The sequence below is a fragment of the Gymnoscopelus microlampas genome (assembly GCF_963454915.1).
Source record: "Gymnoscopelus microlampas genome assembly, chromosome: 11".
In the NCBI taxonomy this organism is placed as follows: domain Eukaryota; kingdom Metazoa; phylum Chordata; class Actinopteri; order Myctophiformes; family Myctophidae; genus Gymnoscopelus; species Gymnoscopelus microlampas.
The window spans coordinates 29,283,015-29,295,406 of NC_139948.1; the positions used below are offsets into that span (position 1 = coordinate 29,283,015).

At 38.5% G+C, this 12,392-nt stretch overlaps 1 protein-coding gene across 2 annotated transcripts; it reads right to left on the bottom strand.

The window, feature by feature from the left end:
- Positions 1–837: 837 nt before the first annotated feature.
- Positions 838–12,095, bottom strand: slc25a39 (solute carrier family 25 member 39). 2 transcript variants are annotated; one of them, XM_084072680.1, is made up of 12 exons: positions 11,779–12,095; positions 9,395–9,506; positions 8,766–8,825; positions 8,453–8,497; positions 7,268–7,377; positions 6,636–6,703; positions 6,012–6,136; positions 4,970–5,143; positions 4,612–4,721; positions 2,970–3,051; positions 2,776–2,856; positions 838–2,572 (listed from the first exon to the last, which is right to left on the bottom strand). In XM_084072680.1, exons 1-12 carry the CDS (start codon positions 11,794–11,796, stop codon positions 2,454–2,456), a joined length of 1,104 nt encoding a protein of 367 aa, XP_083928806.1. In that variant the 5' UTR covers positions 11,797–12,095; the 3' UTR covers positions 838–2,453. The 2 variants fall into 2 exon arrangements, with proteins under 2 accessions (XP_083928806.1, XP_083928807.1); XM_084072681.1 differs by lacking the exon at positions 8,453–8,497.
- Between the last annotated feature and the right edge of the window lie 297 nt (positions 12,096–12,392).

The window sequence follows — 12,392 nt, forward strand, 5'->3', positions numbered from 1 at the left end:
GCAAACATCGCGGGATCCAGCGTGACTGTCCTCGTTCAAGAACCTCCCCTAGTACATCACTTTATAGCCATTAGATGTCGCTGTCTGATTGTTCGAAAAGGCTTATTATGTTCTACATCTGATTTCAAAGAAAATAATGTTACTGTAGTTACAAAACAATCTCGAAGGGCACGCATAAATAGCGCAGAGGTGCTGACCATGTTGCAAAAGCATACAAATGAAAAGAGGTCGCATAGCTCGCAGCCACAATACAAAAGAGCAATGTATTAAATAAATTATTAAGAATCCAAGTAACTATCGACCTGACAAAATATCTTCTTCAGGGATCTACAACATCAAGACGAGTGAACCTCACTTATATAGGGAAGAACACAGGTGAGTTCCATCTGGAAAATGGAACTCACCTGTCACCTGTCGCCTCTCATCAGATTACCCTAAGGAGGGGCAACCAATTATCAAGTGTATTTTACATTTTAAATATTGTTGTAGATCAAGGGATTTGTAAATATATTATGGATGGATGTTGCAATTCTTTGTCAAAGCTTGATAATTGTATGCCCCTCCTCCTAGTTATGGTACCCTGATTTGAGGACACAAATGGAACTCACCCGTGAGGTTCACATAGGTACCACTCTCGGTATGACATATCACATCATATACACAATTGAAAGGTATTTCAGAATTACAACTGGTGTGACATTCACATTATGTACAGCCAGAAAAATGTATTCTGGACATTCCGTTCAGAAAACCAATACCCCATACATTCAAAGAAAACACAGGACATGTATTTGAACTTTGAAGGCAACAATTTAATGATTCAGTGTTGTAGCTAGGTAATATGTTCTGACTACTTAATTGATGGTTTGTAATATCTACAAATATTATTGAACCAATAATAAAGCACCCAAGACATCCATTTAAGTTTTCAACCCTTTCAATATCTCTAACAGCCCCGAGAACAAATTAATATATAGACAAGTTATCCCAAATTGTAGGATTAATTTTTTCAGAGACTTTCTCAGAATACAATAAATACTCGTATTTGTAATAATTCCTGTGTTTTTCCTGCATTTTTATGATTTGTCATGATTTGTCACACAGAGCCACACAAAGAATTACCATCTTTTTGGTGAAATGAACATTTGCTTTCTTATAAACTGAAGCTTGAACGGTGGAATTATATCTCCTATGGCTTTCTTCCAATGATGAGATATGACATACATTCAACACAAACTATTTTATGTTACAACAGGATAGTCTTTTTAGCTTTTGTGCTGCAAGACTAAAGTGCTACAGATGGTCACGTTTATTCATACAAAACGGATGTATCTGTCAGTCAACCACTCTATTATTCATTGTTCAGGAGATGAAAAAAAATATCTGGTCTCGGTTGCTGTACAAGCAAACCAATATGCTTATGTGCGACACGTTGTAAGCTAGCAGACCTGATATTTTCAGTGTGCGAGACAGAGTATAAATCAGGCTATACACTCTACCTATCAATATATCTCCTGATACGCCTGTAGGGACGTACTCATTCATCACATTGCCTATAACTGGAATTTCCTTTTCTTCTGTCTTGGCATTTCACTGTCATTAAACTGATGTACGATATAACCAAAAATATTCAATAATAAATATTACACCTATTAATTGAATTGTATTGTAATATGAGACAAATGCATGGTAATATTGTAGGGTAATTCAGTCCGATTAAATGGAAATGCACATACCATGCAGTGTCTGAGGCATTACTGAGGCTGGGGAATGAAGACCTGCTTGCTTGTCTCATTTTTCATGCAGTTGCAGTCTTTGAGATTTTTTCTTTTTTTTGCCCATGATGCAATTACACATCATACTATAGATACCAAGAATGTGCATGTCCCATTAAGATTCAATTGAAATACATGCTGATGCATATGGATGTCTGCGCGCGTGTGTGTGTGTGTGTGTGTGTGTGTGTGTGTGTGTGTGTGTGTGTGTGTGTGTGTGTGTGTGTGTGTGTGTGTGTGTGTGTGTGTGTGTGTGTGTGTGTGCGCGCCATGCCAATGTGCTTTGGAGTGATTCCTTTTTTAAGGCATCACAAGACGATTCACCCATCTGTGCTGTCACTCATGACACTCATGCCTAGAGTGTCATTGGACTTCTTGGCTCATCATGTTGTGCAGAAACTCTTTTCAGGTTAAATGGATTAAATCCTGTCTAAAATCACTGCACAGTTGATGTCAGCATGACAAACATGGGAAATGTAAGGAGCAACCTCACTGAAACGTGAGTCCATAAAAGAAGTGCTGCACTGGAAAACAGCAATACCAGGTGATCTTTTTCCTCAAGCTTCTGTTTGAAGAGACTTGTCAGAACTGTCCTGCACAGCGGTGACATGTGCAATGTTATGTAAATAGCCTCTTCCCGTTAACGCGGGATCAACCAACATCAAGAGGAGAGATCCTTCAAAAAGCGTGCTGTGCTCGATCAAGGTTCTTTTTCTGGAAGAAGGCCTTGCCAAACTCATAACTGCTGATCATAACCGCACAAGCTGGGGCCACTTTGATCACTCTGGGCAAGAAACCTACAGCACGCATGAAGAAAATGTATAGTCAGTACACAGTAAAATTTGAAGTGTTCATTTAACTCTTAAAAGTGTAAAAATTGCCCTTAAAGGATACATTTTTATGTGTAATTCAGTTGAATTTCTAACATAGCTAATAGCTAAAGTAACATGGTATGGCGAGTTAAATCATTTAGTTAAAACAACAAGAGATGACTGCTTACCAGCAAAAAGGCCCCTGTAGCCCAACTCGGACCGTATTTCCTTCATCATTTGCCAAGTGGATGTGGTCTTCTTCAAGGTAACTACAAGGAAATAATAATAAACATTTTGAATTCAGTCGAGGGCATGGAGTGCACTTTAGCATAAGGGAATGCCCTCTAGAATACAATACTTGTTAAGTAACACAATAACTGACCTCCCAGTGTCTCCATCTCCCCCAGTTGGATCTGTCTCCTCGTCTTGACAACATCAAAAGGCAGAGTCAAGATTCCAGCAATCTAGTGAACATGACAATATATGAAAGTTAAGTCATATCTAGGACAATGTAAGCGCTCTCTGCCATACACTATAACAAATTGTGTGTATTATCGCAGTTCTTGATTGTTACTGGGTCAAGTGATTACACCTATTATTCTCTCCGTCAATTAGTGGCTAGACCCTACCCATGTACCGTATATGAGTGTGCTCCCACTTCCTGACTTATGCTGATGAAATTCCATTTGTGATCAAAACGCTGATCCTTGAATTCAAGAGCGGGAGCAAACAACAGAGTGCAAACTTTATCGTTAACTTTATGCATCTAGCACAATGCCCAGGTGTGGCAACATGACTGGTAGTTCCAGAGGGTAGAAAAGCTTTGAAATGGAAAGCTTTCTCATTAAGCAGAGTAAGCATGACCTCTAGTCAACGAACAACAAAATAATAGGTAAATAGTCAAAGATATCAATGCATATCAACAGGTTCATGTTATTTTACAGGGCAATAACATTTTATATGACAAACGTTGCATTACAGTCAATGAGAAATGATATTGCATATCAACAGGCTGATATTACTGTACAAGGAAATGACACATTTTGTATGACCAACATTACCTTACAGTTAATGAGGAACAAGTACAGCTCAAACAGATTTGTTAGATCAGACACTGCTTATGACAGGTTTGTTGTGTCCTGAATTGCAACAGCTGGTCGAACATTTGTCTGACTTTATTTGATTAATTGTTCTATAATGCAATACAATTCGACCTGTCCACTACGTTGTTAAAACATTGCATAATTAAGTGTGACAATATGTACTTCTGTAAAATTTTCAAAGGACGTTTTTGACCGTTTTCCAGTAATATGTAACCACATGCAACAAACTGCTCCAACTGACTGGCGGACTGTTGAGACATTCCTCCATCCCACATGTATTCAAATGTTATGTTAGTAATACAATGTATTAATTATATGTCGGGCAATATTTAAAAAAAAAGAAAATAAGTAGCTGAGATTTCAGAGACAAATTTAATACACGTGTGAATCTTTCATTCATTTCCTCTGATGCAAGACATCTTTACCAATTGCACATTGCACCCTACTTCACTTTCCCGTTCAACCTCAGATCATTTTGACTTCTAGCCTACAGTAAACAATTCAGATTGATGGCTATGCCATCAGACTGACATTTATCAACATGCCATTCATGATCTCCACTGAGATGTTGTAAATGCTATAGTGGGAACATCACACTTTTTGATCGATGCAAGGCTAAAATATGGATTCAGATCATAACTGTATTGCAAAACGTGTTTATTCTGCAAAAACATATTGTTTTGAAATTAAAATCCCATAGCAGTCCAATGGCAATTTCCTGAACGTTCCTCATTTCCATGCTGTTTTCAGCTTTGTAACGTGGTAGCTGCCTGCAGGCGTCACTTTAGGGGGAAAAAAGGTGCCTTCCCAATAAAAACACAGAAATGTTTTAACTGTAATAATCAGTCAAACTTCTTATTGTGGGCTAATGTTTAATTATGAACATCCCTAAAAAAGGACTGCAGTTTTTTTGGTACTCACTGCTCCAGAGACAGCTCCCGCAGTAAAGCTGATGGAGAAGGTGGCCTGAGATGTATGGTACTGCTCACACAGCTGGGCCTTCACCAGTTCATAGTTAAACCAGTACAGCGCTTCACAAACACACAGAAAGAGGAACTTATTTCCATGACTGATCAACTAATTAACTTGTATAAATACTGGTGTCTTTCCGCTGTTTTGTACTTCACTTTCCCATCTAATTTATTGGGAGGCCTGGTTGTCCCTGTCCCTGTACTTGGCAAATAATGTGACTGGCATATTGGTATATTGATTTCTACTCAGTTTAGACTGTGTGATAATGCTGAGTGGTGTTGTGATTTTGGTGGGTCTCTGGTCTCACCTGAGAAGGGCACATCTCTCAAAACGGTGGGCCCCCAGCCCCTCCACAGGGAGAGCCAGCCGTCCTGGGCCAAAGCTGAACGGATACACACGTGCAGCTCATTGTAGGACAGTTGGCGGGACTGCATCTTAGTCCGCATCAGCTCCAGTGGGCTGATCACACTCACAGCTCCCACTGGATTACACACAGGACAAAGACAGCAACACATTATCAATGCATCATAAACGTATGCTTTTCAATGTGGTTTGTGCATGTGTGTGATGGTATACAACCTACTACTATCATGCCCGCTAGTCCACTTTGTTTTAATTTGTCAATGTCATGTTTAGCCATGCTTACATGTGAAAATGTGAAAATAAATACCCATATGATGACGCCATTAAATACTCGTATACCACCATGAAATACATGTGATGACATCATGATGTTGCTTTCACAATGTTGTTCGACCATTCATGCATGAGCCTGGTGTGTGTGGTTTCATTCATTTTAGTTAAGTCTCTAGGCATTGGTAGTAATGTTAAGGTCAGGTGGGTTAAAGTTTTGGTTAGGATTAACGTCACGAAGTTTAATTCTTGTTTAGTGAACATAGGCCACAGGGCAGACAAGAAGTAATGTTCACTACACTCACCGACACATAGGCCTTTGACCGACAAAGGATTTCTATAGTCGAATCTGATTGGCCAAATGTTGCCTATAGTCGATTAATGCAACACCAAACAAAAACAGTTTTTTCCCCCTCTATAATAGAGGAACATTCCGTTTGGGCTGTAGGGGTGCTTAATGTCTGATTTAACTTATACTTGCTTGGTTTCTCTCAATAAATCATGATGTACATATCCTATTTTTGGCAAACTATTACTTAATTAATATAGCCAATTAGGCCAATGATTTTTTTCATAATTTGACTAAGAGATTGGCAGTCGACTCAGACTCTCCTCGACTGATTAGTCGACTATTCGAATAATCGAGGTCAGGCCTACTGACACATTAAACCCATTCCTGTGACAATGGGATACTGGGTTGGTTTTATAATACTTACATCTTGCGAGAGCCCCAGCAACTAGAGGGATATGGTTGCCATGAAAACCCAGGCTGTATCTCAAGAAGTCCCGGAGTTGATCATAACAGGTGAAGTAGATGATCGTGGCGGGTACTGCCATCACTCTACACAAAGAATGATTAAATATCAACCATCAGTCACTGAAGCCAAACACTGGTAACATATTGACAGTTAGTTCATAGTCTGTTCTACCAGCTTCTTTGGCAAACAACCAGTGAGATGTCTAATTTTTTTCTAAATGTTCAATAAGTTTACTTACTGTATGTGGCTGCATAAAATCCTTAAACAAATACAACTTCATTTTTGGCATTGTACACACAGTACACACGCAGAACAGTAGGGTGATGTGAGAAGCCCTCACAGTGGTGTGAACCTGTGATCTCTCATGAGTATACACTTAAAAACTGAAACCACGTAGTTGACCGGGGTCCCCCAGGAGTCTATACTTTGTCCCCTACTTTTTTCCATCTATTCTACACCAAATCTCCTCAGCAAAAATAGGCGGCGATGGATTGTAAGCATGTAGTTCTGTTATTTGGGCTGAATGTTCACCTCACAATAGTGACTCTAGTTAAATTAGCTTTCTTTTTTTTAAACACTCACAGTGTTGGTGGTAACCCGCTCCACAAAGACCGGACACCCTCATGGCGTGTAATCTTCACAAAAGCATCCTTTGGGTGAGAAAAACAAACAAACAAACAAACAAACAGAGCAATTTTATTAAATTATTTAAAATATATTTATATAACAATGGAAGTAACCAAAGTCAGCATCGTTTGCAAGTACCATACTGTAGAACGAACTCCCCTTGCAGTCAACTGTAGACTGATCCCCAATTGTCTGCCTCTTCAGACTACACCTCACCCCCTAGCACTGTCTCCTTGTATCGCTTTTTGACACCTTTTTTTCTACAGATGTTAGTTACTATGCAGATATATGTTACACTTACTACATGTTGTCATGTTTTTGTTAGTTTGTTTTCTTAACCACTTAATGTTAAGAATCTTATTTAGATAGCACGTTTGGAAAGATGTTCGTTTGGAATTATACTAGATTCATTATTTACCTGGCATCCTACTTTCTGTGAGACACTATATTGTTCTCTCTGCACTCTACTTGTGCGACTGTTTACCCTGTTTGCTTGTTGATTAGAGTCCATGCTTAACTCTGCTGACTCCAATCTCGCACTTGTAAGAGTGTCTGCTAAATGCCTAAATTGTAATAAAATTACTTACTAGAGTCCCACTGAAGTGGGTTGGAGTTTTATACCAGCTGGTGCAGCTGGTTCCATTCTGACAGACATAGATGTGATCCATCAATCCATTACAATACAAGAAACATTTCCCTGAGAGAAAGACATTCAACCAAAAAGTCAGATAGATAGATAGATGGATAGATGGATGGATACATAGATAGATAGATAGATAGATAGATATATATATAGTAATATTTTTGGGCCTTTATTGATAGTGTTTAGTACATAGACAGGAAATGGAGAGAGAGAGACGCGGAATGACACATAGCAAATGTCGTCGTGATCGGGACTCGAACCTGCGACACGCTGTCAGGCTGCAATGGAGCCTAGGTGCCCGGACCACAGGCCAAGTCAGCAGAATATATTAAAGGAGAACTCAGCTGTTTATCAACTTGATCTCTCTGTAGTACATGCAAATTATGTCACCGGAAATAGCCGATCTGCTATTTTCTTTTGTTAAAAAGTTTAAAGTACTATATTCTGATAGTAATCATTGCTACGGAGCGTTTGTTCGGTCACAGGGGGTCTCTCCAGCTCTTTAGTGAACAGAATATAGTACATTTTGAAGTAGGTGACAACATTTGAGCCAATCAGGAGAGAGCGCTGAAAATGTATTTTCTGTTTAATAAAGAGCTGGAGAGACATGGGAGACTCCTTATATGAACAGGACACTCTATAGTAACGAGTACTATCAGAACATAGACCCATTTTGTAATTATTTGAATAATTGCAAATCACTTACCCTACCTTTAACGTAAGCATATAGATCTTCTCACATAGGAAACACAAAGCTATTAATAACACATGCAAATGTCAATGGCCATTTGGCCACAATGATGGTAACATCAAGGCTGACCCAAGCTCTGTTTGTTTATTTAAAACCGTTTTTCGGTATTCGAAAAACCTTAACAGGAGTCAGGAACTGCAGAACAAGGGTCTTTGTACAACCATTACAAATTACAAATTAGTAATATAGAAATTAAAAATGTGATTATATTTTCAGTATGGAAAGATTGCATTAATATTGCTTGTTAGTTGTTATTTAGTTTTTGTTTATTAGTTGGGCAAGCGGTGGCACTTGTTGAGCTACAGGTGCCAGAATGGTACATGTTGTTGAACTGAGTGCCAGATTTGAGTAAGCAGAGACGGCAGGTCGAATACTCACACTTAGAGGGGCGGATGACACCACTCCAGCGAGCGAATTCACAGGCTAAAGCAAAAGAACCAGAGATAAAATACAAAGACGGTGCAAAAGACACAAAGAAGCAGTGAGGGGTTAGTAAACAACGCATGCAGATATAGATACACAGCATCTACCAACAGCTCTCAAGGTCAGAGGCCTTACGAAACAGGCCTTCACCCGTTATGCAATCTAGCAGGATGACTTAACACAACACAAGTGGACAAGCAGCAAAAAGAGACAAACTGGGACACTGACTAAATAGATGGCAAGTAGTCAGTGCGCTGTATCGATGTACCTTTATGGAATGGCGTTTGCTGTGCCTGCAGCCTTATCTTCACAACATCCAGCGGTGTGACTGTAGGAAAAAGGAAGCGAGACTTCTGGTGATCTAATCACAATCAGCACAAGCAATACAGTACATTTAGGAGGGTGGGTGAATTAGTGCCTGGGTAAATAAGGAAACTAATGAGTAAAACTCTTTGGCACAAGTTTCTACTTTTCCAGATAAATTGACAGCAGTTGTGGTAATCCATTAAAATTGGGAAAGTATCTGGGCCATTTTAGATTTTACCACTTTAACCATTATTTTATACTTTGGCTATTCAAAAATAGCAGATATACAAGCTAATAGCGTGGCACTTTGTGCCACGCTATGAGCTTGTATATCTGCTATTTTTGGAATAACTCGAAAATTTGTGCAAATCTTTGACTATATATATTCTTCAAAGCGAACATTTTTAACTCAAACCTTTGCTTCTGGGGGTCCCTGGAACAAAAATATTTTGAGATGGGGTCCGCGGCCAAATACATATAATTTTGGGGGTCCTTGACATGAAAAACTTTTGAGCACCACTGAATCAGCCTCAGTTCTTAATGGGTTAATCAGTGTGTGCTGCGACATATTTCTAGGACAATTGATCTCACCAAAAAGTGATGTGACGAGAGCTCCAGTGCCAGACGCCAGCATCTGCTGAATAGGAGAGATCCCAGCCACAGGGGTGTGACTGTGAACTGTCCGCTCCCTCATTCTGGCCACCTGACAGAGCAATACAAAGATATATGAAAACAGACAGAACACAAGCACTCCCTATTACCTACTAACTTTGTTGGTTATTCATACCTTGTTACATGGATGCCAAGAACTGAATGCTAAAGCTATGTGGCTCTGCATTATGTAAGACAATAAGTAAGAGTGCTAGAGTCACAATGAACAGTAACTGAACACCGTCATTGTGGTTGATGTTATGTCAGTGTCCTACATTTATCTGTAATGTATAGTGTGTGTAATGTATGCCCCTTGAGATGTTCCAAAATTGTACATCCATCGCAAAATGAATTAGGGGAGAAAACTACGAACCAAAAACAAGACAAGAAGTCTGATGTTAGAAACTGTTAGATTTCTAAGGGGCCTCGTTTAAAATTAAGCAATATAGAAGAGCACTCAAAAAAAGAGAAAAGAAAATAAAGACTTTGAGAAGAAGAAACTGGGATAGTTTACAGACAAAACAATATAGAAGTCACACACTGTAACCTTGCAAAAAGCTCCCAGTCAAGGCTTTATTTGTAGATTAACGTTTCAACACAAGGTCTTCTTCTGAAGACCTTGTGTCTGAAGAAGACAAGGTCTTTTGAAGAAGACAATGTCTTCTTTTTTGCTACTTCTTTTTTTCTTTTCTTAATCCACTGTTGGTCCTGCACCTGCCATCCAGCGAATGTGCCCGTTTTATTTTTGCTATAGTTTACAGACAAAAACCAACCATCACTGTGAACCCACTGCTGCGCTGATGAGTTGCTGAGGAGCAGTGGTTGGGATACTCTGTTACAAGTAAAAGTCTGTATTGGTATCAAAATGTACTTAAAGTACCAAAAGTACTCATTATGCAGAATCTATAAAATGTATTGTATAATGTATAAAAATCTTTTGAAAATAGCCGATCTACAAGCTCACAATGGCATTGTGAGCTTGTAGATCGGCTATTTTTAAATGGCCGAAGTGTATAGGGCTGAAGTGGTTAATGTATGTTTTGTAATAATAATCCAAATCTGAAAAGTAACTAGTAACTTAAGTTTTCAAAAATAATTATAGTGGAGTAAAATAAGTAAAAGTACTGAAAATTGGAAATACTCTAGTAAAGTAAAAAATACCTCACAATGTTTAAGTACAGTACTCGAGTAAATGTACTTAGTTACTTTACACCACTGCTGAGGAGGACTAGGAGGAGGTGGTATAATGAAGGGTTTGACATAAAGATAACTTATCTGTTGTGTGCACAACGTCTGCAAGTGTGCAAGACATGTCCCTACACTACAGCTGAACTGACTGACACATAAACCCAACAAAGAATATTGTGAATATTGTCTATGTGTAAACAACAACATCCAGACATTGTAAACAAACGGTGCTACACCATTAGAAGTCATTAAAGCAAAGAGCAAGATTTCACTTTTATCCTGATCTGCATGAGCGTGCCTTTTAAATTTAATTTAATTTAATTTAATTTAATTTAGTGTGGCATGGACATTTTGAACCTCAACTGTAGCTTATCCATCTGTTTGGCATAATTACTGAATTTGATACACAACATTACCCAGGCCAATAAGCCACTTGACTACAAGTGCTCTTCAAATACATGACAAAACCAGTCAATTAACAGAAAATAATCTAATCATTTTGTGTACTTACCTTGATGAGTTCCGCAATTCATAATTCGCAATTTATTAGGTTAATAATAATCGAGTTCAATCATTTACATGACCGCATACAGACATGATGACACAATTAAACTGCCTGACAAATTAGATTAATTACAAATGGCCAATTAGCAGCAGCATGATAACAGACACGACTAACTCATAACTCAAAGTCAGGATCATAGCTCTGACCTCAACTGTAGCCCTGTGTGTACAGTACATATATACAAGACCCACCACCACCACCATCATCATAATAACAGTAATAATAATAATAAATAATAATAATAATAATAATAATAATAATAATAAATATGTCTGCTCTTAACTTTTGTTTTTGCTTAATGGTGTTAATGTTAAAACATTTTCCAAATATTTAATTTGGGAAGAAATAGCCAATTTCACACCCATTCTTCCTTGGTGCCCACCTGGCTGTTACCAGTGTTATGTAAAATGTAACCTATGAATTCTACCAACTGATATGGGTCTGCTAACGTACGTAACATCATCTCAAATCAATATGGTGGTACATCATTGGCTAACAAGAGCAGATTAGCAAGGTATAAAGATAGAGATAACATTATGGACAGCGTGGCTTGAATAGGTTAAATACTCACGGCTTCTTTTCCTAACATTGTCAGTGTGTCGTTGAATCCGACGTGTTTTCATTCATTTTGTTCACAATAACGTTACCACGTTCAAGTGCTAACGTTACATAAACGCATGCTAGTAGCTCTCTGTACAGTCCATAGAGTTTAGGTACAGTCAGTCAGTGTCCACCATTATTACCAACCAGCAATGCATGTTTCCAGCTTGCGTTTTCAGAGCCGTTCATAAGTGTGAAATCGTGCTCAAAGATTATATGCAGATCTTTACAAACTGGAGAACACTCATTCCATACGTAAAAGCGATACAATACCCTGCAGACTGCTGGGAGATCAGTTACATTTTGCCAGGAACCTTTAGCACCAGTGTTGCCATACTTTGTGTGAGAAATAAGCAACCAGGTTTAAGAAAACAAGCCCAAACAAAGCAACTTAGGTCACATGAGCAGTGAGCACTTTAAACCTATATCTATTTCAAAATAGCCGATCTACTTGTAGATCTGCTATTTTCAAAAACTCTTGAAATAAAATGTAGAATATTTGGAACATTTTTTCGGCTGGCAGCCTGGCACAAAACATTTTCATGAAAATATTTGAGAACCACTGGTTTAAATAATATTTGGAAG